At 40.3% G+C, this 25,189-nt stretch overlaps 1 protein-coding gene across 1 annotated transcript; it reads left to right on the forward strand.

Annotated features, from left to right (window-relative positions):
• The first annotated feature begins 3,111 nt into the window (after positions 1-3,111).
• AMN1 (antagonist of mitotic exit network 1 homolog) lies at positions 3,112-24,835 on the forward strand. Its single transcript, XM_072334227.1, has 7 exons — positions 3,112-3,378; positions 9,261-9,393; positions 12,660-12,804; positions 14,527-14,744; positions 19,448-19,504; positions 21,509-21,620; positions 22,396-24,835. The coding sequence occupies exons 1-7, from the start codon at positions 3,230-3,232 to the stop codon at positions 22,467-22,469; spliced, it is 888 nt and encodes a 295-aa protein (XP_072190328.1). The 5' UTR covers positions 3,112-3,229; the 3' UTR covers positions 22,470-24,835.
• The last annotated feature ends 354 nt before the right edge of the window (positions 24,836-25,189 follow it).

Consider the following 25,189-nt stretch of genomic DNA (forward strand, 5'->3'; position numbering starts at 1 on the left):
ATGTACTCAGCCTTTTTGTGTGGTAGTGGTTTTTCCTCACAGTGTCTGCTGATTGAACCTGACTTTCATGCACGCTCAGTTAGCTTCTTGCTATGACTGCACAATACTTGCTTATACAAGACTAGCTGATTCGAAGTGGAACTTTCCTTCTCTGCTTGGTACAAGGAGTTCAGTATATCAATGTTATCTACTTGGTACAAAAACAAAGACTCTTTCCATGATCTGCCTTCTATGAAAGACTGTGTGAAAGAGCAAGGAAGTGGGCAGATTTGAATCCTCGGCATGGGGCCATGCTAAGGCATACTGTTTGCCCCCACCCAGCCTGGTTATGTCCAGGGCTTAGGGCACAAAATGAAGTGTAAAAGACCTCGTCCTTGGGACTGATAAGAAAGTTTCATTAGAGAATGTTAACAACCACCATTCAGACAGGGTTTTCAGAGACCTGATAACAGGCAGCTAGGTCAGTGGATCCAGTTCTAAGTTGTATGACTGAGTCAATCATCTTACCCCATAAATAGCAAGCAGTCAAAAGAACCCTGTGGAGAGTTCTTGCAAGCACCTGGATGCACACCAGAATCTCCGCTGAAGGAGGGACACCTCTCAAAGTCACTTAATGTCTGCATGGAGATTCACCCAAGATATGCTGATGCTTTTCCAGCAGGTCCCTAGTAAGTGATTTATTATTATTAGGCTACACTAGCTTCTCTAAGATTTGATCTTATTCATTATGCACCTTCCCCAGCCTCCATGTAGCAAATAGTTAAACATAATCTAGCTATTTTGAATCTTATTAAGTCATGGTCATCATTCAAATTACTGTATCTCTATTTATATAAACATGTTTCTACCTTCCTTGTGAGAGAAGTGCACTGTGCTTTAGTCTCCATCCATGACAGGACAAGTGCTTTTTACTATTTTGTTCATGGAGCAATCAGGTACAGACATGAGGAAAAATATGGAAAATAGATGGCATGTCCAGAATGTCAACACACCTGTTGATATAGCTGCCTATAATGACTACCATCTCTGATGGGAAAGGATTTATTCAATAAACTGAGAGCACGGGTAGCTCTTGATTGGACCAAAATTTGAGTATGTATGCTGCAAAATAGTTCCTGGGAGGACCAAGTATGTATATCTTCAAATGAGTTACAGGAGTTATTGGAAACAAATGATGCTGGAAATAAGGAAAAACAAACCGAAGCCCCCTCTGAAATCATGGATGCAGTGATGCCTTCTGTCTGAGCAACTGAGAAGACTGGAAGAACCAAATCAGTAGAATGGGTAAGAGTAGAATTGAAGCCAGGATCAAAGCCGGTAAAACAAAAACAATATACCATGAAACTGGAAGCTTGTGTTGGACTGGTACCTGTAATTAACAACTTTCTGAAATATAGACCATTGTGAGAATGTCAATCTGAATATAATACCCAAATTTTGCCTATTATAAACTGGAACATGTTGCCCAGAGGTTGTGGATGTTCCATCCCTTGAGGCATTCATAGGCAGGCTTGGTGTCACTCTGAGCAGCCTGGTCTAGTTGTTGGTGACCCTGCACATAGCAGGGGGGTTGAAACCAGATGATCATTGTGGTCCTTCTTAACCCAGGCCATTCTATGATAAAGCCACATTAACAGAAATACTGCTTAGTACATGATCAAACAGTGATGGATGTACACTTGGTTGTACAAAGTCTTACACAATGACATTTGAATAGAACTTTACAGTATTGGACTTGTCTGAGATGTCTGAGAGAAGTGGCAGCTGCTGTGTTGCTAAGAGAAGAGGTACAAGAATTGGCCCTCGGAGAGAAAATTACTGCTTAGGTATCTCACGTTGTCACAGTATTGCTAGAACAGAAAGGATACCATTGGTTATCCCCAAGCAGGATGGTGTGATACCAAGCAGTACTGCTCCAACAAGAGGGTAGAGAAAAATTGATTTGATGGATGATCTTCTTGCTGGATAAGGAATTGGCTGGACAGTAACATTCAGAATTGCTGCCAGTGGTTCACTAGTCTAAGTGGAGATTGGTGACAAGCGACATTCCTCAGGGACTGGTGCTAGGATTGGCGTTATTTAACATCTCTGTGGGGGACATGGACAGTGGGATTAAGTGCACCCTCAGCAGTTTGCAGATTGTACCAAACTGAGTGGTGCAGTTGACATGCTAGAGGGAAGGAATGCATCACAAGAGGGACCTGGATAGGCTAGAGAGTTGAGTCCATGCCAACCTCATGAAGTTCAAGAAAGCCAAGTGCAAAAATTCATTCTTTTGACAGATGGTTTATTCCTTGGCTAGGAATAAGTGATCTAGAGAAGGCCATTGCTTTATTTTTGCACAGGGCATAAGGTGAGTAATCTCCACAAAATTAAACACAGTGAGTCTTGACATCTTCTTTTTAGATTCAATTATTTTTAATATATGTGTATTTAATACTTCAGTTACACATACCTACTACATATTCATAGGACTGTACCACTGTAAAGCTACACTCTATGCAGTTCTGTATGTCTTACAATCTTTACCCTTGGTAGCCCACTCTCTCCCCCAGCCATCTCCCCAAGGGAGGAGAGTACACAAATTAATACTCCACTAGAGTCTCCTCTTATCTCTCAGGAATGTGCATACTCCATCCTTTAACCACAGACAGGAACTTAGCTTATATCAAGCCTGAGGTACATCCCTTTGGTACAAAGTTCTATTGCTTATGCAAAAACATCATCTCATGTGAAGCTCCAAGACACCAATGTAAATGCTATCTGGAACCATAGCAGAACGTTGCAGAGGTCCAGGATGATGAGATATCCGTCCTCTTGGGTTCAGTTAGGCATGGAAACAGCGGACTTACTGTTTCACTCACTTGAGTATGGGTGTATGGGTTAAGAAAATGCTGATGCAGCCGATAGTCATCAGCTTTTGTACGCACGTGTATCCTTTTCAATGCATTTCCCAGTGTACTTATAAACTCCTAGGAACTTTCCAAATTAGAAGGAGGAATCGGAAAATTAAAAACTTAGCTAATGCTGTGTTGGATCAGGGAATTCTTAACCTCCAAACTCCCCCACATTGCACTTAGAGAAGATACTCTGTGCTAAATGTTAAAGGCAGGGAGAAGGGGAGGGCCACCACTCTGTGTGAGACTTGGCTTTCCGCGCTCTTTGCGGCACGGCCGCGGCCTTCAGAGATGGAGCAGCCCGGGACTGCGGCGGGACTACACCTCCCATCATGCTCGGCCGCAGGGAGCCGCCGCCATTTTGCCATCGTTCCCCCCAGCCGTTGCGCTCGAGTGGCTCCTTGTGCCCCGCCGTCGCTATGAGCCGCCTCAGCGGCATTTGGGATGGCGCCAGCGGGGAAGCTCGGCTCCTCCTGGACCTGTGAGTGCCGCCCCGACGCCTCCCCCCCGCTGCCCGCCGACCCCTCTCCGTGGTGCGGTCGGCGCCGGCTCTGAGCGCTGCCTTCGGAGCGGGCCGGCTGCCCTCCGCTGGGGGTGTGGGGATGGCAGGGGCTGGCAAGCTTCGGGTCGGGGTCGCGGCGTGTGTCAGCTGGCAGTTGGGCAGGACAGGCGGTAGGGTTCGGCTGGGCTCAGCGGCAGCAGGATGGGTGATGGGTGGCAGGGTGGGTGACAGGGCTTGTCACAGAGCCGTCTGGCTGGAGTGACAGATGGGTGACCAGGTTTGGCAGGTGGGGAGCTGCGTGGCCTTGGACGGGTCTGCAAGCAGCGTGGTGGTGAAGGTTCGCTGGTTGCTACTGGGCCCAGTGAATCTGCTGGAGGGTGCTTTGCTTTGGCTCTGTCATGTTGTCATGGTCCTTTGCACTTATAAGGGAGGTGGAGACAGTAGGGATAAAACATTGGTTTGACAGGTGAAAAGGAGCTGTCAAACAGTGAGGTTCGTTTTAGACTTATTCTTTTAAAGCACTGTGGGTGAGATTGTAATTGCCACACGTTGGGAAGATTTGTGCTCCGCTAGGCTGGCTCTGTTAGCTTTATCCCGAAAAGAGTCAGAGGAGGTTTAGCTTTCTCTGTGAGAATAAATGGGAAGAGCACTGCGAGCATTTCCTGGTAGGAGCTCTCTACTCATCAGAGGTCACAGGCTCTTTTGTTCACTCTTGTCCCCCAACTCTGTAGTGAGCCCTCCTCTCCCTCTTTTCCCATTGGCTAAGGTACTTGGGGTTTGCATTCTCAGTTCACCTACCACATGCTCATCCCCCCCAGTAGGTACCACCCTTTGTTTCTTTTGTTTATACATACCTTGTAATCTAGCGTCAGAGTTTGTTGTTTTGCCCAGCTAGATCTGTCTTTGTATCCTGCTTGACAAAGTCCATCCCTCTTTGTCCCATCAAGCAAACAAGACTTACGAGCCAATGCTAAGCTAGCATCTCCTGCTATATATCTGCAAGATAAGTTTGTTTAACAAGTTCTTCACAGCCTTTATTCATCAGCCTTATCTTATTTTGCAAGGACATCTTAACCTTTCCTCATACATCTCACATGGTATAGCTGGTAAATGTTTTAATTTTTTTTTCACAGAAGATGCAATAATAATGAATACATAAATGATTAATTATTGAAGCATGAAATGGTAGATGCCCTCTGAAAACAGGCAGGTTTTGAAAATGGTGCAATTCTTAAGGTCAGGCTGGACAGGGCTCTGAGCAACCTGATCTGTCTGTGGTTGTCCCTGTACCTTGCAGGAGCACTTGGACTGGATGACCTTTAAGGGTCTCTTTCCAACTCAAGCAATTTAGTGTTTCTGTGATCTTAATATGCTTTTCTCCCAAGTTTTGAAACTCAGCTGCAAGAAACAGTTAAAAGTAACTAAGAGACTCAGCATAACTCATGTTGATTTCTATTTCTCTACACTGTTGTTGAAGTATGCTCTGCATTTTGAACTAGGTAGTTGGTCTCGAATGGCAAGTACCTGTTCATGGCTTGGAAAAGAGGGGGCTCATCACTCCCTGCAAGGACCTGAAAAGAGGTAGTGGTGAGGTGGGAGTTGGCCTTTTCTCCCAGGTAACAGCAACAGGATGAGAGGTAATGGCCTTAAGTTGCCCCAGAGGAGGTTCAGGTTAGATATTAGGAATCATTTCTTAGAAGGAGTGGTGATGCCCAGAGAAGCGGTGGAGTCATTGTCTCTGGTGGTGTTAAGAACTGTGTGGATGTCGCACTGAGGGACATGGTTCACAGGCATGGTAAGGATGGGTTGCTGGTTGGACTACATGATCATGGAGGTCTTTTCCAGCCTCAACGATTCTATTATTGTATAATTTGAAGTACTTAGCACCTAACAGAAGGGTGTGCGCTTTAGTGGCAAAGGAAGGCTCACCCATTCTTTCACGTAACTCAGTAGAATGCCATCTCAAGACAAGGGATGATCACACTGTAGGTGCACACACACGCCAGTACAAAGGTGCAGAAAGGCTGTCTGGCTTACCCAAGGTAGGGTGCCCCTTCACGTTAATTAGCGTACTGCACAGATCTGTCAATGTAAGGGTCGCCATTGTGGTTTTTAGTGCTTTGATAAGATTATCTGGGAAGCAAAATGGCCTTTTATCGTATCCGCTGACAGGTGAAGAATTGTTCCATTTAGAAAAGGGAAGGGATGTAGATGGTGTAAACTGCATGTGCTGAGTGGGAGAGCTCTGTTATAATTCATCAGCAGAGTTCATCCAGCAGACAGTGACAGCATGGTGCTTTTACGCATCTCCATAGGGATCAGTTAAAGGCAGTACACACATGTGCTCAGGTTAGGCAGTGATGGTGCATACTGGCAGATGGATCGTTATAGCTGCAGCATATGGTTAAACTCTGGATTCTGCTTGAAATCGCTGCCTCCACGTTACAGTGTCTTCTGAAGTGACCCACTACAGGTGTTCTCACTCCATTTTAATCTAATTTGATTTAACTCCAGGCTGCTGCTGCTGCCCTCAGCCCCGTGTTGTGGCAGTGTTATTCAGTGACCTCAGTTCTAGTCAAGTGAATTTTCATTCAGATCTGTTACTGAGCAGTTCCTTTGCAACTGGGAATGTTAGAGGAGGAATCTATGCCTATGAGGAAGTCACAGTTAAAAGTGGTTGGAGAGATGAGCGGGCTGGAGTTAGATCTTTTCAGCCTCAAATTGTTCACGTACTGATTGCTGAGCTGCTAATAGAAGTCAACTGCAAGGGTTCAGTCTTGCTTTATGCAAAGCCTGATCAGTAGCCATACTTTTCTTGTTTTGCATGATTGATCTGTTAACATTATGGATTAAGCTGCCTGCTTGTGTTCTCATGGTTAGCCGTATATCAGGCCTAGTAATTTCTCTTTACGTGTATTGTGGAGCTTGATACTCTTGACAGTTTTTACTTCCAATCGGATATTAAGTCTACTTAATGCTATTTTATTAATAATATTGCAGCAGTCTTATCCATTGTACCAGTAGGATTAATACTTGAGACTAATAATTACATTTGAAAACCCCCAGATGTGTATTATTTTAGTGTCCTGTTTTGTATCTCACTCTAATGAGGTGATGGCCATCTGTGCTTTAAGCTTGTTACTTAGGCTGACCCTTAGGCCTGGTGTTTAACGAGCAGAACTTGCAGCAGAAGGTGAAAACTGGAACAAATCTGTGTCTGTGCGGCACTCCTTTAATAAGGGTGTTGTTTTTAAGATCTTTCAATCTGAGCGTGCATTTATATGGATGTTTCTGCTGCTGCTTCCTGCACATTGCCCTTTGCCCCTGCCCCAAAAGAGCATTTAGCACTCTGGAGCTCACTTCCCTTTTGCACGAGAGCATCATATAAGAAATGTTTAGAAACTGTTTATAGTTTTTTTGCTCAAGTTATATTTTACATCCTGTATTAGTTTCTGTTTTCTGACCTCACCTATTCCCTAGGTGAGAAATGACTAATTTACACAGCTGATGCAGTTTGAAGGCTGGCACGTTGAAGTAAGCCACAACTGGTTTTACGTATTATGCTTGGTTGCAGTCTGACTGCACAGGAGTTTCAGGGCCTGCCAAGGAGGCATTTAGCAGAGAAGTGGAAGCAGCTGGGGCAGGTAACAGCTTTAGTTGTGCCAAGGCTCTCAGAGCCCTGGCAGGTGTTTTAAGATCATTTGTTAATGCCCAGACATGTACTCAAAACCAAGACAGTTTGTACAGTCAAAAATGAGGCTCTTAGAGCAACAAAAGCCAAACAGCACATTTTAAGGTGTTCTAATTAAGATCGTCACCACATTGTAAAGCTCTGTTCTGCTCGTGCCGTTAGGAATTGCTTAGTTTTGATCATTCCCCGTGTTGCTCATAGACAGCAATAACAGGTGGCCAGCCCATTGCAGGTCAGTGCTTCCCTCAGCCTGTCAGTGTGTTTGAAAGCTGAGGCCTTAAGGGAGGTATCAGAACATTCGCAGATGGCTGTATCTGCATGTACGAAAACTGAGTGCTGAAATAGAGCTTCAGTTTCAAAACAAAGCTCCATTGTGTGGTCTTGCTGTGAATATAAATTACCTAATCCTTAAGAATGCAGAGAGATGTATGTCATTTAGTTGCTTGTCTGTTTTAGCATCCTTTCTTCTGGTTCTTCTGATGCACCCAAGCTCCAACATCTGTTCTGCTTTTCTTTTTCACACAATGTAATGTAGCGTATGCTGTACCTTGATGTAAGCTGGATTGCTTGTAAAAATAGTTATCAAGATCTATGAAGATAGATAGGGAATCTTGTTATGGTCAGTAGATGATAGAACTTTCAGTTCAGGGCACTCCTCTGCTTACATGTGCTCATGCTAGGTGGCAGGGCACGGTGGGGAGATATTCATTCCCAGTTTTGGTTTTGCTCTAGTGTAATGCTTTTTAAAGTCTTGCAATTTCCTGGAAGACAAAACGTTGCCTTCTGTCTCTGGATATGAGTTAGATTCCTGCTAAATCATCCTCTTTTACCTAGGGACTTAATTTTTCATCATAAACTCTCCCTTCAGAGACAAAGAAAATTGCTTCTTTAAGGACTAGCTGTCTCTAAGTGTGCTGCTGAGTGCTGCTAATTTGAAGGTCAGTCTGTTCAAGGTGCTTAGAAGGCATTCCCAAAAATGGCTTCTGGTGTTTCAGCAAGTCTGTGATTTTAACAACCCAAAGTTGCAAAGGTGGAGATATTCCTGGTTCACACAAATACTTAAGCCCTATGTTTCTTTGAGATTAGTATACAGTGTCTTAGCCGGGCACTGTCTCCTGATAGAAGCCTTATGTAAGTTGGGTTTCAGTAGCTAGCAAAGGGAAGAGGTTGCTCGGAACAGAGAAACAGTTTTGTCTCTCAGATACAAGAGGTACACAGAGGGCAGGATCGCAGCATGTATAGAAAATGGGCGTGGAATTGTTGCCCATAGTTAAAGAACACAAAACAACCTGAGTCGTTTTATGCAGTGCTTTATTGAGGGCCTGGAGCCTGAGGACTAGTGTCCAAAGTCAGAGCCCCGAACTATAAAGAAATCACAGGGTTTATATACATTTTCTTCAGGATTACCTTATCCTCGTCTGTTATGTTTCCTTGGTTACAATCAGGTAAGACTACCCCACAAAGACCTGAGGAAATGTGCTGTACATTCTTCTCATCCTTCTGTGACATTATAGGATGTTCCTGTTAGAGGTCCCCTTTCTGTTTACTATTCATTATCTCTAAAACGCTTAGCCGCTCTACCATCACACCATAAACCTAAACCTAATTTTTAACATACATTGTGCTTTGTTCCTAAGCAAGATTTATTACTGAGATCCGTGTCTGGGTTCATAAGAAACACAATTTGCATTCCTAAATATGTGAGAAACACAGACTAGGCCTAACCACGAGCCTTAGCATGACTACTGCTACTGTTATTTAAAGCATACTGTAACAGAATGGTACGTGTTGGTGTTATTATTAGTTCAGAATCGTTAGCCGTGTATGTAGGATCATCAGGCTGTTTCATTCACATTGATGAATGTTTTGAAGAATGAGAGGGTGGGAGAAGGGGGCCTGCCTATTGCTGTTAAAAAGAATGTCTCAAAACAACCAGTGTTTCTGATTGTGATAGGATTTCAGCCAGTTGTTCTTGTGGGAACCTTACTTCTCAGCCCAGGGCAGCTGAGTTTCCAAAAGAACTATTGCTATTAAGACTATTTGAATGCCTTGCCGTGTTCTGGACCCAAAGAGGTTTGGAGGCAGCACAGCTGGATGCAGAAGTAGGCTTGACGGTTCTGTTTCTAATATTCAATGCCTTTTTTGACCATATAACTTTCCTATATTTCAGGTGTGTTCAATATTTGACAAAGAACCTTTCCAGATACACTGCAGATATCAAGATGTTGCCACCTAACATTAAGGATAAACTAATTAAATTAATGAGTAGACAAGGACAAATAACAGATTCTAACATCAGTGAGGTAAGAACTCATAAAGAACTGTTCTGTCTTTCTGTGGTAGTTAATCCACAAGGATGAACTAAGCTGTAACTCCTTATGTGAGACAACAGATAATTCAGGGCTGCTTAGACTGTCCTTATCTTCACTTTTTCTTTGTTCTTTTCACTACACTTTGTAATGCTAATAGTCATGTATTAAAAATAATATATTTGTAGCAATAAGTAAATGAAAAACATTTTCCAGTCAGTGTCAATTTACTTCTCTTTAACCAGCTGACAAACATAATCTCTTTTCAGTACTGCAAGCTAGGCTGTCTTCAACTAGTTGTGTTAGAGACTGTAGTGTGCTTCAAGAAGCCAGTGCAAAATTTGTTAACAGATTTCAGGAACTTGCTAAGTTTCTGTCACACTCTTGACATTAAGATTCATTTTCATTCTTTGAAATATGATTGTGTTAAAGCCAGAAGGTGATGGTTCAAATTCTCTAATTGCTTTTGCTCATCAGCAAATGACTGTTCTTTAGCTGTAAATTGAGCAGCACATGTGCTTTGGTATCTATCCATTGTTATCTTGTTTGGCTTCAAAGGGAAGTGTGAGAATTGAGGAGAGCTAAAGGCTGACCATGGTAAGGCAGGAGACGAATGACTCCCTGTTAGTAGCTGTTTGGACCTGCAGCTCCCAAGAGACACAGTATCAGTTCCACAGAGCCAAAACTGTGAAACTAAGTGTGGAGGCAGAATTAGAAGTACTGTGGGAAAGCCTTCAAACAAACGTTTTTACCTTCAGTATGCATCATTTTTGATTGTAAGAAATAATAAGCTCTCGAGTTTATTTGGACGAGTTTGTGTTGACACAATTTGATTTTGGCTGTTTTCACTAAGTAATCATGAGGGATGCGTGTAATTATAACTGTGCGGCTGTATGTATAAATACTCAAAGACATTAAGATATCTTTAGTCTGGGAAGAAAATGGGGAGCTGAATTATAATTTTTCCTCTGACTCTTGGCAAAATCTCATCTGTCTTTGTCTTTCTTCAGCAGTTGGTCACTGCCTTTTCTTGGACCTATTTTTTCACTTGGATATTTCATTTTGGTTATTTTTCTCATGTGTTTCCTTTCTCTGTTCCTGCAGTTTCCTATAATCACTTTCCTCAAGCATGATTTGTCTCAACTTTCTTTCCTAACAGTTTCCGGGTTTACTTTTATTTCATTTGCACTTTAGTTCAAATGCTAAACCACCTTTATGATTCTGAATTTATACTGTTTCTCCGTACTGTTCAGCATTCATGTTCTTTCGTCTTGCAGGTAGGCTTCTTGTTCAGCACAGCAAAACCACCCTAAGTAGTTTAACTGATTGTTCCTTGCTTGCACCATGCATAAGCAAATATTTTATGCTCTGAGCATTTGCAAAATCTCATTCTTCCATATGGATTCCATATGGGTAAGGAATTTTCTGTCTTTGCTACTGCTTTCCTCTTGCTCTTTTCTTTCATTCTTTTGGATTTCTCTCTATTCTCTTGGATATTCCCAGACTGTGATGATTCATTTGCTTTTATGCCTGTTTGTTCCTTGCTCTTGTCTAGCATTTTGTTTATGGTTTTAACTTCTTGTAGTTGAAATTCTGTTTGCTTGCACTTATCCTTAATCTTTTATTCATCTCTTACCATCCTGCTCTTGCCCAGACTTGTTTTACCGTCTTTTTTTTTCTTTCTCTGCTTTTTGCTTGGAGCAGCTTTCCATGTCATGTGTACTAAATTCCTTATTGTGGCTCAATTTTACCATAAAGATATATAAAGCATTTCAGCGTTTGTCCACAGAATATAAAGCTGCGCTTTAATCTTCTGTCATGTGCATCCAAACAATCTTAGTTCCACCTCTTTGAGACAAATTAGATTTTAGTATCTGTATTCAGTGAAAATGAATCTGTGAATAACAACAGGAAGCAAACCTTTAAGTAATAACTAAATAAGTGAAAAATCATTAGCTAGGGGAACTTCATACTCCAGCTACTTTAAATAGCATTACAGTAATATGGCTTCTGGTTTAGAATTCTCTATATCTACTAGTTCCTTTTCCCATGTTAAGATCCTAATGTCTGACAAGGTTTTTCTCGTGGCTTCCAAACCAGTTTGCTCTCTTTTGTGGTGATCTAAGCAATTGGAAATTGTGGAAGAAAGCTGATAGCCAGGGAAAGCATCTTCAGTAAATGTTGATGATCACTTTGCCTTCAAGCACATCAACTCTGGGTTTGATATTAGTTCATGAGATACAAATTCAGAGATATGAATGAAATAGAGATTGAATATGACTCTTGTGGAAACTACTTACAAGCATATTATAGAATGTGTTGGTGGTTTTATGGCATAAACAGACATGTTTGAGGCTTCTAGTGTTAAGAAAAAATACCATCAAAGCTGCCTTCTGTTTGCCACCTTGGAAAAAGGCTGCAGTTATAATCTGCTAGAAGTTCTTTTCAGAAGGCTTGCTTGACTTCATTAGTAAAGATTTTAGCATCGTGTATTTGCGTAACATAAGAACGGTGTTCCATGTTCTTTGTGAGTTAAGAGAGGGAGTGACAGGCTGAAGAGGTTAGTGTAAGGTAATGATCTAACATTTGCCTATTGGTCAGAGCACACAGTGACACAAGGACTGGGAAGAGGAGGATTGCAAATAGTATTTAGTAAAAAGTGGTGAGAGTCCCCAGAAGTGAAATGAAAGGTAAGATATATGGTTATTACTACAATCTGAGGCTTTCCATCACTTTCGGTCTAAGTTTCATAAAGACACATTGAGGGAAAGGAAGACCTGTGGTCTCGTGGGATGTAAAAAGCCTATTTAATGAGGATTTAGTACCTCTGTGTGTGTGGGGGTGAGAAAAATACTCTGGGGCAAAATATTTTTCAAGTCTCGAATCTGCTTAAGATCTAAAGGTTTGTTTATAGTCAGTATTTACACTTCAGCTTTCTGCCGTCCAATTTCTAGTAAGTCTGAGGATGTTGCCCTTGGTAAATATACTGACACACTGGTGTTAACAATTGTAGCATCCACTGTTGAAACAGTAGAGTTAATGTGCTCCTATTCCAGATTTATCACAGAAATGGAACGTTTGTAGTGTAGCAGGTCAACTGCTGTGGCAAATGTAACATGTTTTCTTTATGGATTTAAATTGTCAGAACTGACAACTTCATCTTGTAGTGGGTATTTTAAAAAGTTCTATGTGATGTCTAACATTATTAGTATTATGGATTAAAATACGCAGTTCTATGACATAGCAGGTTTTCATTACAGGTATTGCACCCTGCTGTAGAGTCTCTAGACCTCCGAGAATGTGATATTTCAGATAATGCATTATTGCAGCTTTATAACTGCAAGCAATTGAAAAAAATCAACTTAAACTCTTGCAAAGAAAACAGGTTGGGAATCACCTCAGAAGGTATGTTATCTATATATAGACAACTGGGATCTTGTTTCTGTTTTATTTCTCTTTTAGATTGGTGTGAATTGCAAAGATACTTAGGGTAACTCTTGCTTTAAAAAGTCCCCAGTGCCACACCAGTACTAATTAAAGTAACTTCAGTGGTGTAAATTATAGGCCTGGAACAATGATTATGTTATGAAAGAGAGCTATCAGGTTACTGATATGCTGGTGTTCTGATAATTCTGAGGTTCATTTGACAATATTTTTCACTTCATGTTGTTCTTTAGTAAACAAGTTTGTTGCATTTCCCCTTACTTGAAAGATTTAACTTACATTAATCCTCTACTATTAAGCGCAGTCTTCTTACTAACTAGAGTGCCAAGTATTGTTCTTAATTGGACTTAATGTTTTTTTGTCTTCCTGCCCACTGATAATCATGTATGCAGTACTAAATCTTTCTGTACCTGAAGTTACTGCATGGGTATATGAAGGCCTGGTGTGAAAGTGGAGAGGACTGGAGTAAATTACTGCAATCATTCTGCAGTACAAGGAGGCTTTGGTGTTTGGTTTTGGTCATTCCTCCTCACCCATTAATTGGGCAGACTGTTTAAGTAAGACCGTTTTTTTGATGAATATTCATAGTGTCCAAACAGATGTCTTCCTTCAGGAGTGAGCAAACTATTGCTGCAATTTCCATGAGTTACTGCTTCTTTCTGCTTGCCACCAGCATAGTACAGTTGGCTGTGATTTCTCCCAGTCAAGATTTTGTAGTTTTATCTCAGCTTGACCCTCCTATCCGTTGGAGCTGTTTTCTTCCTAGATCTGCATTTAAAACCCTAACTTATCACACTATTGTCTGGACCTGCTCTGGTTGTTGGTACTTTTTAGCACGGACTTCCAATGCATATAGACCAGCAAAAATATTTCACAAAATATTCAAAAAGATCTAAATATCCCTATCACTCTGCATTATCTTTAAAATTGCCTTTCTTCCTTAGTTTCTCTAATCGCAGCCTATCACCTATCCCTGTTTACTTTCTCCTCTGGAGCAGCTCTCTCTACCACCATCCTCACTGTTGCAGAATGCTGCTCCATCTTCTGTTTCAGCAAGTTTCATGTGCCTGTTTTCCAGCTCAGCGTTATGTTCATTAACATGACTTTTTCTCATCTCCTGTCTTTTCTCTCACTTGAAGGTGTGGTTGCATTTTTCCATTAATCAGATTGGACCTATTGTTTGTGTAACCATATTGACCAAATGACTGAAGTCAGCTTGTATGAACAGACATTGTAACACCAAAACTATGACGCAACTACAACACCATTTCCAGTAGCATCCCAAGTCGTTGTTTGTTCTGTTTGGTCTTCTTTTTTTTTTTCCTCACTCACTTAATGAGTGAAATGAGATGATATCTCATGTAGATAACATCCGTCAGGTATCCCCTATGCATTACGGAAGGGAATTTAGCATTTAAAAGTCTTAATCAGCTCTGGCATTCTTGAGCAGTACTGCTTATCAGGTCTCTGCTCTTGTTAGGTGATGTCAATTTATTTTTCTTATCCTTCAATTCTCAAAACAACAACCACAAAATGATTTTCATGTATAGTATCTTGCTGACATGGCATGTAATGAAAGCTGAGCATCAGTGACCACGAGAGGACAGCACAAAGATTTCAGTGGGGTGATTATGTTAAAATGACTGATTATATATGTATTTTTAATTGCTGTTTCTTTGACAGGTGTCATAGCCCTGGCCTTATCCTGCCCTTATTTGCGTGAAGCATCTTTTAAAAGGTGCTGCAATATAAGTGACAGTGGAGTTCTTGCTCTTGCGCTCAATTGCCAGTTCTTACAAATACTCAACTTGGGCAGCTGCTCAGGCATCATGGATGCATCTCTGCAGGCTCTAGGAGAAAACTGTAAATTCCTTCACAGTGTGGACTTCTCATCTACTCAGGTAACTATGATGGCAATAGGTTAATTGACGGCTGTTTGTTTATTTAGTCATTTATTTGAGATTGGTGTGATAGTCTTTATTAAACATGATAAACAATATCTTTTCAGATCAGTTCCTAATAAGGTTTAGGACCATGGTTCATTTCCAGTTTTCTGTTTTTAAGGAAGAGGACTCACACTGAACATAATCACTCACCACTACAGTCAGCTGAATGCTGTATCTCATCTCCAAAATTCCTTCGTAAGGAAAAGAAATATGAATCAGCAAAATACACATTTTGTATTACAGCATGCTTTGAGGACTAAAGATACATTTATTAAACCATATGCTGTTAGAGACTTCAGTGTCATTATTTAGTGTAATCTTTTTCTTCAAGGTATAATATTCTTCATGAAAAGAAAGTACAACCTTGCACGTGTTAGTATGCTCTTTCAGGTAAGACAAACCAACCTGAATAGTAATACTATATAATGTTGAACTACATATGCCCATAATGTAAGCAAAGTGTCCATAATTAGTTCTAGTTCAAGAGTGATTGTGTTTTCTGAATGGCTTTATTGGAGTTATGTTATGGAGTCAATGGAGAAAGAATGACATGAACAATGTAGGAAAGAACAGATAAGAGGATTTAGCAGCAGTTACTATTTAGCATAAGAAGAAGAAAATTGGTTACAACGACACTACTAGAACAGGCTTTATCATTACAGTTAGATAATGAAGTGGATGAAAAGAATTTTTGAGATAATGAAGTGTCGCATTCAGTTGACTGTGGTGGTGAGAGATTGCTTTATGCTCTGCGTGAGTCCTACACAGAACATTCAGAATGAACCATCAGATATGGAAAACATGGGGCAGGTTTATATTTTAGGTGCTGTTCTTCTCCTTGAAGCTTTTCCTGAAGTAAGGCATCAAAAGTCATTTTATTCTTTTCTGTGGTAATTTTTATTACTATCATTGAACTCTGTTTCTTCAAGCTTATTTCGTGATTTTCAGTTTCCTTTCCTATCTTTTCTCTTCCTGTCCATGAAGTAGGTAACGTGAGAAACACACTTGAAATTAAAGATTTCTAGTCAAGCAAATATCTTGGTGATAGCAGCGAAGTTTATTCATTGTTACAATAATGGGTGCACTCCTAGTCAGTAAAATTCTGTTATATATCCTGAACCAGACACAGGTAATATCTCTCCTTGTGCCCAGTGGTTGAGTGTCTAAGGCTCACAGTCTTCCCGATGCTGTTGTTATGACACATCTCCATATAAAGACTGTTACCAAACTGTTGTCTTTAGGTATGCTTTGTACCTTGAAATATTTCCAATATTTCCAAGTTATCACATCCATTCTGCTCTGTACTTTGATAGGAGAGCAGTATTTCAAAGTTACCACATCTGTTCTGTTCTGCGCTTGGCTCTCCCCATTCTACATATTTTCCTCATCTTATGCTATCTCAGTCCTACCCAAGTCAGTAGTCCATTCTCAACTTCACTCTATTCATCTGCTTTCTTTACGAATCAATAACATATACAACTGTTTCACAGGAAGTTTGTAGGTTCAGTAAGGGCCTACACTGCATACAAAAAATACTAGAAACTTCTACTGCAAAAACACCATCTACCTCTTACAGCCATTTTCCCAGTATAGCTGAGATGAATTCCTCTTGAGGAGTTATTCATCTACATGTTTGGACATCTTTTGTTCCTTCCTGACTGTCAGTCATATGGCGATAAAACAGTAGAATCCTGAATTTCATTTGCCTAAAGTCTGTGGAAATGTATTAAGCGTCAATTAAACAGTCTTAACATCTTTCTGTGTGACACTGCCAGTTACAGATAAGCAGACTAAAGGAGAAAAACTGTTAGTGGGTCATGCCTGTAGAGACTGCAAGACCTAACCACGTCCTTATGTTTGAGTGCTAGAATAATAATGAAGGGAAGGTGGCAAATGTGCATGAAAGGGTAAAACAGTGAGAAATCTGGAAATGGATGAGCAGGCAAAGAAGGGCACACAGCCTGCTGCAGGAACAAGGAGACAGACGTAAGGTAGGCTGCAAAGGGGCAAATGGCTCAGAGTGGTATCACCACTTTTAGAAATAATCTTGTGTAGTGACTGTGAAGAGGTGAAATACTATAAGTGGAAGACATAAAGACTGATAGAAGTAACAAGAAACAGAGTGGACAAAACAAAGGGAAGAAATGAGTAAGAAGAAGGTGTAGCTTTGCATCCCCTGCATACACAGCGTGTGTAAATGGAAGCTTGGCCTGAAAAAGCTCTGCTACACTGGCACAGAGCTGTGTAAGAAAACTACTTATGCTTAGGTGTTGATATGCTTACGTTATCATTCTGAGGAGTTAGGTTTTATACATAGACTCTGTGCCTACTGCACTACTTTTAGTCTGTCTTGAATCCCAGTAGTGTTAACGTGTTGGAACACAGGTTCTAGAGTCCCAGTCCCTATGTTGCAGAAAGGAACCAGTCGAGACTCAAACTCGTGGGTACTCTAGGGTTGATTTTATTAACAAGCTCAGTGCAACAAACATACAGAGCTTGGGTCACTCCTAGTGAATGACATCCAAGCTTTGCCAAGGTCCTATATTTATATGATCAGAAAAACATTACATCACTTACGTTATCCATTCTCGAGACTAATTAACATATCTTCAGTTCTTCTTTCACAAAACGCTGTGTTTCATCTTAGGTCCTTAGCTTGTGCCAGACTTCATGCTTCACGTGTTATTCCTCTTTTGAACTTATCAAAAAAATTCATTATCTTCTTTCATCCGAGCTATCCGAGCTAGACCGGTCTGTTCCATCTGTCTCATGGTTAAACTGTATCAACTTATTAACTACTAAATAACAATGTCAGCACTATTACTGTCTAACTCTACTGTTTATAATCTCACAATAGTCTAACACCCCTACATGGGTCATGGTTCAGGGCTATACAGGGGATACATGAGTAGCATATTGGTTGAGAACTTTACTGTTTTCCCTATCAGCCTACACAGATTAAATAGTACATTTCCTCTGTAATCTTCAATGATTCAGTGTATGGCAAAAAATTGTAGGAAGAATCTTTCTGAAAGGGCTGTGCAAACTTCTGTGCAGAGCAGTTTGGTTCTCTGCAAAATGTGTTGGCAAGAGCAGGACAGTTGCTGGTTAGCTATTCTGCTTGTCCATACACTTCTCACATAGAATAGGTTTGGGTTGTTTCTATGTTTAATTGCTGATACCTGAGTAACCTAAGCCTTTGCTACATATACTGCTGACTGATCTATACCAAAAGCCCGATGTATCTGTGGCTTGATATTAACCACACATGGTTAATCTTTAATATGAGTGTATATTTCTTGATGAGAACTGGCAGATGTAGTATTACAGACAGTGCACATGTATACTCAGGGGAGTACAAAACAATACTGTAACACTGTTGCTGTAGTATAGCAATACTTAAAGCAAGCTTTTATAGGGAAGAGAGGAGGCTTTTGTTTAAATGAAAGCTCGTTTTGTGCTTAATATATTTACATTCATAAAGACAGAGTTTAGATGGTTTGTGCAGTTGTTAAGGCATCAGCCAGAAAATCAGGTCCAGGTTTCTTTTGATGACATGGAGAGGAGGCATAGCTATCAAATCTTACTTTGGTTTGTCCTTACGTTGGTGACCATGCACTGGTTTTAGATGCGCCATCTTAGACCCTTTAGGAAATCACAGTGATTAATCCCTGTTTTTGTCCCACATAAAGGGTTCATTAGAATGTATTTGTTTACTGCCCATCATCTCCTTGTCTGGGTATCTTGAGAAACTAAATGTGCTATCATCATCTTGATAACTTGCTGAGGTAGGCACTGCCATTTGTATTGCCCTTTGTGTTCTTTCACACCGAGTTGTTAATTCTTCATTTGCTCTGATTTGATCCTTTCTACTTCAGTTCTGTACGGTCAACTTGCAATAGGTGGCCAGTAGCCAAGACAACAATTAGTGCAATGGAAGCACTCAAATCTTTAAAATGAAAGAGAGCTTGTGATGTCTGTCAAATTTGGCTGAGTCTCACTATGTATGTTTAGTGACTGCAGTACTACAAGGCCAGTTGCAAATGAGGAGGAATTTTAATGAATGTAGTTCCCAGAAGTGAGCGTTTAAATTCTTCTTCCTTGCCTTTCTGAGGAAAATCCTTTCTGTCTCTCTTTTTCTCTTGCAGATAATCATTGTTTTGTGGTTTTCAATAGCCAACCTGATAAAACCTTTCAGTGCAAGTGTGCAATGAGTGCTGAAAGACTACTCCTTTGAGGGAATTTTGTGCTAATTAGCTGGTTTGCTTCCACATGAGTAAAAGTAGGACTACAGATAAAAGGCTGCTGTGATTACACTTCTTTTCTTTTTTTTCCCCTACCCAAAGTACTTCCTTCACGAACATTTCCAGCAGGGAACATTTTCAGCAGTCATGAAAACAGCAGGAAAATTAGTCCATGTAGAGCAGAAGTGCCTTATGGCTTATAAATTAAAAGTGCTGTACCCTGACCGTAGTAGTACATCCACTGTGAAATGAGCCAATGAAGCAAAAGAAACAGCAGTTCCACAGCTAGGCTGAATCAGGTTAAGTGACTGTACAGAGACTATAAATCAATATACAAAGTATTTCCCAAATAGTCATGTTTGAAAAACTGAGCTTTAATCCAGTGTGTTAATAACAGTGTTGTTTTTTTTCTAGGTAACAGATGATGGTGTTATAGCACTAGTGAATGGAATGTGTTCCAAGAATTTAAAGGTAAAAATTAGAGAAGGAAATAGACTAAGTAGTAGTGTGGATTTTGTTTCTTTGTTGTGCTGTGTTTAGTAGCATGTTCCTGTGCTTTTAATTTTCTTCAAAACCATACATTTAAATGCTTTTGTGTTGAGGTGGGTTTTTGTTGCCAGTTTTAGTAAGGCAAGATTTCATATCTTCATGTGGAATTACATAATTCAAAAACAAAACTTGTGTTCTATCAGTGTACAGAAGTAGAAAAGTTTAAGTCTGGTTTACGAGCAGTGATAAAAAGAAATGGAAATGCGGCATTGTTTGTTACAGTCTCTTCTTCAGACTCTGTTCCTTGTCTGTGTCCTGATCCTCATACATCTGCTTCGTGTCATGAAAGTCAAGTGCCAATTTATAAGCTGCGGTGGTCCAGCGTCAGACACATGGTGAAATAAGTAGTGTTGTAAAGTAGTCACACTAGCAAGTAGCGAGATCTGTAAATCTTTTTACTTCAGGAGGCATTCGGATTCTATACTTCATTTCCTCATTATAATAAACTAAGAACATACACGCATAAATCAGCTTTGGTCTATCTTGTGTCAGTGAATACAGTTCTTGTTTTCTTTGTTGTCATTCTGTTTAAGATTACATTTATTGCAAAAGGTCCCTTTTATGTGCTCTTCCAAGATCCTTGGAGCTCATCGTTTGGAAAGAGACTTCACAATAAAACAGTGCTTTGTTGGGGTGCCTGCAGAATATATTCCCAGATTCTATTTTTGTTAGCTCTGATGTTTTATTTTCAGCATTTCTTCTCATATATTGTGTTTATTGATGTAGAAAGTAGTCTGGAGAACACTGGTTTTAACAGGAGCAACAGTTAAATAGTTGATAGTAACCTGTCAAAGCCAAATAGAAGAAAACTGCCAGGAAGAAAGGGGATGAGTTTGGATGTGGAATCTTGCAAAGAATAAAGGGACCAAAGTCTATTACTATAATGGCTGGAAAAAACCATTCTCTCTCCTTCCCATCCATGAAACAAAGAGAATGATCTTTCCCTTATTCAGTCCTTTGTTTGTTGTTGTGGTTTTTTTTGTTTCTTGTGCTAACCCAGCTGGTAGACTGGAGGAGTTTTGGCTTTGTTTTTTTGTTTGCTGTTTTTGTTTTTAACTTCGGTGCATGCTCACCGCATTATCACAAATGTCTGAACCCATCTTTATTAACTAGTTCTGTCCAGTAAGTATTATATTGAAATAAGCATGAGTTATCTTCTACAGGAAGTAAAAGACACTCTAACAATGCATACACAGCATAAATGTATGTTCATTGATGGTTCAGGGCCCAGAGCATCTCTCGTATGAGGAAAGGCTGAGTAACCTGGGTCTGTTCAGCCTGGGGAAAAGAAGACTGAGAGTAGCAAAGATTTCCTTATTAAACAACATTTTTGATTGCAAACAGCTGCTGAATTTATTCTTTTTCCAGTGCATCCATCAGGTATTGGTTAAGCACCTGTGCAGAAATGAAGAAGAGAGTGAGTGTTAATCTAGTCTTGGAAGGAGTACATTTAGGAACCTCTTATTACATGGAACTTATTCCAGCAGAGACTGATGGCTTGTATCTGTTCTAGGAAACCCAGATGTCATTCTGTCCTCCAGGGAAACAAACATAGGAGAATGTGTAAAAGGAAAACCACTGGGACTCAAACACTGTAGAATCTCACAGAAGAGTTTTTTCAGGTGTATATATATCATGATAGATGCGTTTGAAGAGAAGTTACATTTATGGCTTTCCATTTTTTGGCTGTCAAAACTAAAAAAGCTGTCTTGATTTGTTTCCTGAGAATGTTTTGCTGGTCTGTGCACCACCACATAAGGGATCCATAAGGGATCGACGCAGTGAGGGACAGTAGGTCATCACTTCTTCTGGGTGAAGAATCTTGGAAATTACTGGGGAAATGAAAGCTTTACCTCCAAAACTGAGGGTGTTCTGGTAGGCTTTTTGTTTAATATATATATTATTATTACTGTTGTCTTAACACAGGAGATCCATATGGAACGCTGTGTTAATCTGACTGATGTTGCTGTGGAAGCGGTCCTCACTTGTTGTCCAAAGATACACATTGTGCTGTTCCATGGATGCCCACTGATAACAGGTGGGTCAAGTCATGCTATCTCGTGGTTTTCTAAACACATTACAGTTTTTCCCATTCTTGCTTATCTGACAGCAGGCTTCGTAGATTAATAAATATTCTATATGAAACAAGATTTTTTACTTTCTTATGAAAGCAGCCCAGAACAAAGTCCTACAAAGACAGAAAGAAATGAGGTAATCAGTGTTACACAGCGATATATATGCTTCAGAGGTTGAATTACATCTGCCATAGGAACCAGTTCTGAATAGCCAAGATGTAATGGTACTGGTGTGGACCCAGTTTCAGTCTTCTGTGGAGCGTGATGGGGTAAATTTTTTTGGAGGAAATGAACTATTTTCATTGAATTCAGAAAAATTTGCTCGTGCAAAAGAACATAAAGTGCCTAGCAGCATGGGAAGTGTTTTATTAAGGCCAAAAGTGGCCTTAATTCTTGTATATTGGGTTTTATTTCCCTCTATGACTGAGTTTCTATTAAAAAAAATAATAAAGCTACGAAGTTGTTAAAGTTATGAAGTTATTTTTAAAATAGAACTTTGGTCTGATAGGGAGAGTGAAGTACTTACAGGCAGACTAAAGCACTTTCTTGTGAGTACAGCTCAGGACAAGATGTTAGAACAGTGGAGATCTGTGTCCTTTCCAAGGTGTTTGTTTTCCACGTGCGTTAAAAAGTGGAGCATAAATGCAGATAAAATTACTTGATTTTGTTAACCTGATTTCTAAACGCCTGTATATTCTTCTGAAGGAATAACGGTATCTTCCTCTTTTGCTTTTGTAGATCGTTCACGAGATGTTTTAGAGCAGCTCATCATCTCAAACAAAATCAAGCAAGTGACATGGACCGTTTACTGACAATTTATTTATTTATTTTTTGTCTGCATATGTATGAGTGTAAAGTTTACAGCTGGGAGAGCTGTTTCAGGAAACGAGCACCCCTAATAGAGAGCTGGTGACTTCGGTACCTGCGGATTGCTTCTCTCCTTCTTCCCACCAGGGGTCTCCATTGCCTTTCCAGTCCTTGAATGGGAGTCTGAGTCTCTGCTTAGAGCCCTGTCTGTCTTTGCAGCACTGATCTTGATTCATTAAAAGGAAAGTTAAATTCCAGTCAGAATTACACTGTCATCTCTCAGCCTCCTTGAACAATCAGATTTGGCCATTATTAAGCCTTTTTTAGCGTCTTAGCTACCTACATGGACCTGGTTTTACTAAGTCCCTGCTCTGAGTTTTTAATCTGAGAGGGTAATCGTAGCTAAAAGTATCAAATGTGTGCATAGTAGTAACTGTTCTGCAACACTGGGACACGAACAGAGGCTATAGACAGAACTGGTAAGTGGAAGCGTCATCAATAGCAGTGCAAATATATTTTATGTAGTAAGTCTCCTTTCACCAGGAACTTTTGCTTTGCTTGGAGGAAAAACTATGTACTTTTGTTTTAATGTTGGTGATGTTACAGGTTTCTGTCTTTATTTACCACCAGTCGTACACATCCAAAGGATCAGTCTAAGCATGTAAATACAGAAGATCTTTGGAATGATTGTAGTGTTTAACAAATCTCAAAATTGTGCTGATGACTGATGAAATAATCTTATATATGATACTCATTTGCTCTGCCTTTTTCCTCTTGCAAAACCATTGGAGAGAGCACAGCGTTGGTCTCTGTAAGCATAGATGAGAGTGAAGTAAGACTGCATTTAGCATCAGTACGCGACTCTCATGACAGTAGAGTTCAACAGAGTTTGTGTGCTGGTGTATGTGGTTTATTACACCTCCAGTGGCCTCTGGAAGATTAAAATGTCTGTGTATGTATTGTTTGACTGTGGTCATCTTAAAAAGTTACAAGTGTAGAACTGATTATGTGACAGAACTGTGGTTTCATTGTGATTTCAAGTCATGCTCGCTGGCTTTGTTAAAGCAGTAGAACTTACAGTGAGACCTGTATGACTTCTGCATTAAACATTTAAAAACATTAGTACCTCCAGCAGTGCAGAGAGCAGACAGCACACTGTGTTGGTACTCCATGTTTGGGAGTAGCAGGATTTAGCTGGGCAGGTCATATGTGGATCTGATGACTCAAAAATGCCTGAGTTTAGGCAACAGTAAGAAGTGTTTATTCTATAATTTAATGCTTGTTGGTAGCCCGTGATGATTTTAAATGCCGTAGAAATAAAAGAGTCTGACCTATTTAAAGTACAGGTCAAACAGCATGGAAGATAATTCATTGCTTCCAGTACTGTTAAAGGATATTACGGTATCTGACAACGATCTCTGCTCCTCTCTTGATTATATGGCTTATGGAAGAGGAAGTCCATTTAGAAAACTTGTTCATGTGTAACTGAAAGCATAATTTTAAAGCTTGGGAACATAAATCTTTAAGTCTTTTTGCATGAAGTCATTGCTCTGCTGTGTCTGGTTTCAGGAAAGGTGCCACAAAAAGAGTGAAATCATTAGCTACCTGAAGTGGGAAGGGGCCCCAGGAGCCGCTTGCCCAAATCAGGGCCGACTCAGAGCTCAGCCAGTTTACTCAGGGCTTTCTCTGACCAAATCTCTCAAGTGCTACATTCAAAAAGAAAACTGTAAATGGAAATACTTAAAGCAACTTAAGGTGGAAGGCCACTGAGGCCTGTAGCAGCAAAGGACATTTATATTGCTAGCCCTTTGCTAATGTAACTCTGGATTTGTCACATGAAAGGCAAATGCAGCTTACCCTGTCCCTAAATATGCATGCAGATTTACAGGTGTTCTTCTGCAGTCTCTTCTAAATGTGTAACTCAGTGCTGTACATCACTTAGTGCTTAATAAAAACCAGTACAACGTTGTGATGAGTAACGCTGCATTCTTAGGTTGACATTTTGAGTCTCAGTAAATCCCTCACTTCCAGAGATTAAGGCTACGCTTTCATAGGTTTGTTATTGCATTGTTCTACTGGAATAGTCTTTGATTCAGGTCAAGTCGCAGGCATTTTCAATAGATAGTTTAAGAGTGCAGGAGTGAAGCTGGAGATGGACATCGTGTGTGCACTTACCTGTTCGTATTCAGTATTGTGCTTGTATGTTACGGTCGTAGATTCTTGGGTGAGTGCTGCAGAGTATTTGTGTATTGCTTTGAATATTAAAGCCAGTAAGTCTTGTCTTTGGGTATTTCTGGTATTTTTGTTAAGATACGTTTTGTGACGCATGAACGTCATATTTGCATGAGTGTTCATAAACTTCCCACTTTGTAAGCAGTCTCTCTTTCTGAATGCCACACACACTTTTTCATGCTTATAAGGTTCTGACACATCGGGTGGGGTTTGGGTAGTTGTGGGTGCATTGTGTTCCCTTCTTTGGTGTTGAGCTCCCTACCGCTGCTTATTTTGTAGTTAAGTGCAAAACGTGATAGTTATTCTTTGCTTTGTTTTGAGGTTACATCTGAACATCAGGAGACATTTCTTTACTGTTCAGGGAACAGAGTGCTGGCACAGGCTGACAGAGAGGTTGTGGAATCTCCTCCCTGCAGATCTCTAGAAGCTGCCTGGACACAGTCCTCGGAGCAAACTGCTTTGGGCGTCCCTATTGAGCAGGTTTGACCCAGTG

Source organism: Excalfactoria chinensis, chromosome 1 (assembly GCF_039878825.1).
Source record: "Excalfactoria chinensis isolate bCotChi1 chromosome 1, bCotChi1.hap2, whole genome shotgun sequence".
Taxonomy (NCBI): domain Eukaryota; kingdom Metazoa; phylum Chordata; class Aves; order Galliformes; family Phasianidae; genus Excalfactoria; species Excalfactoria chinensis.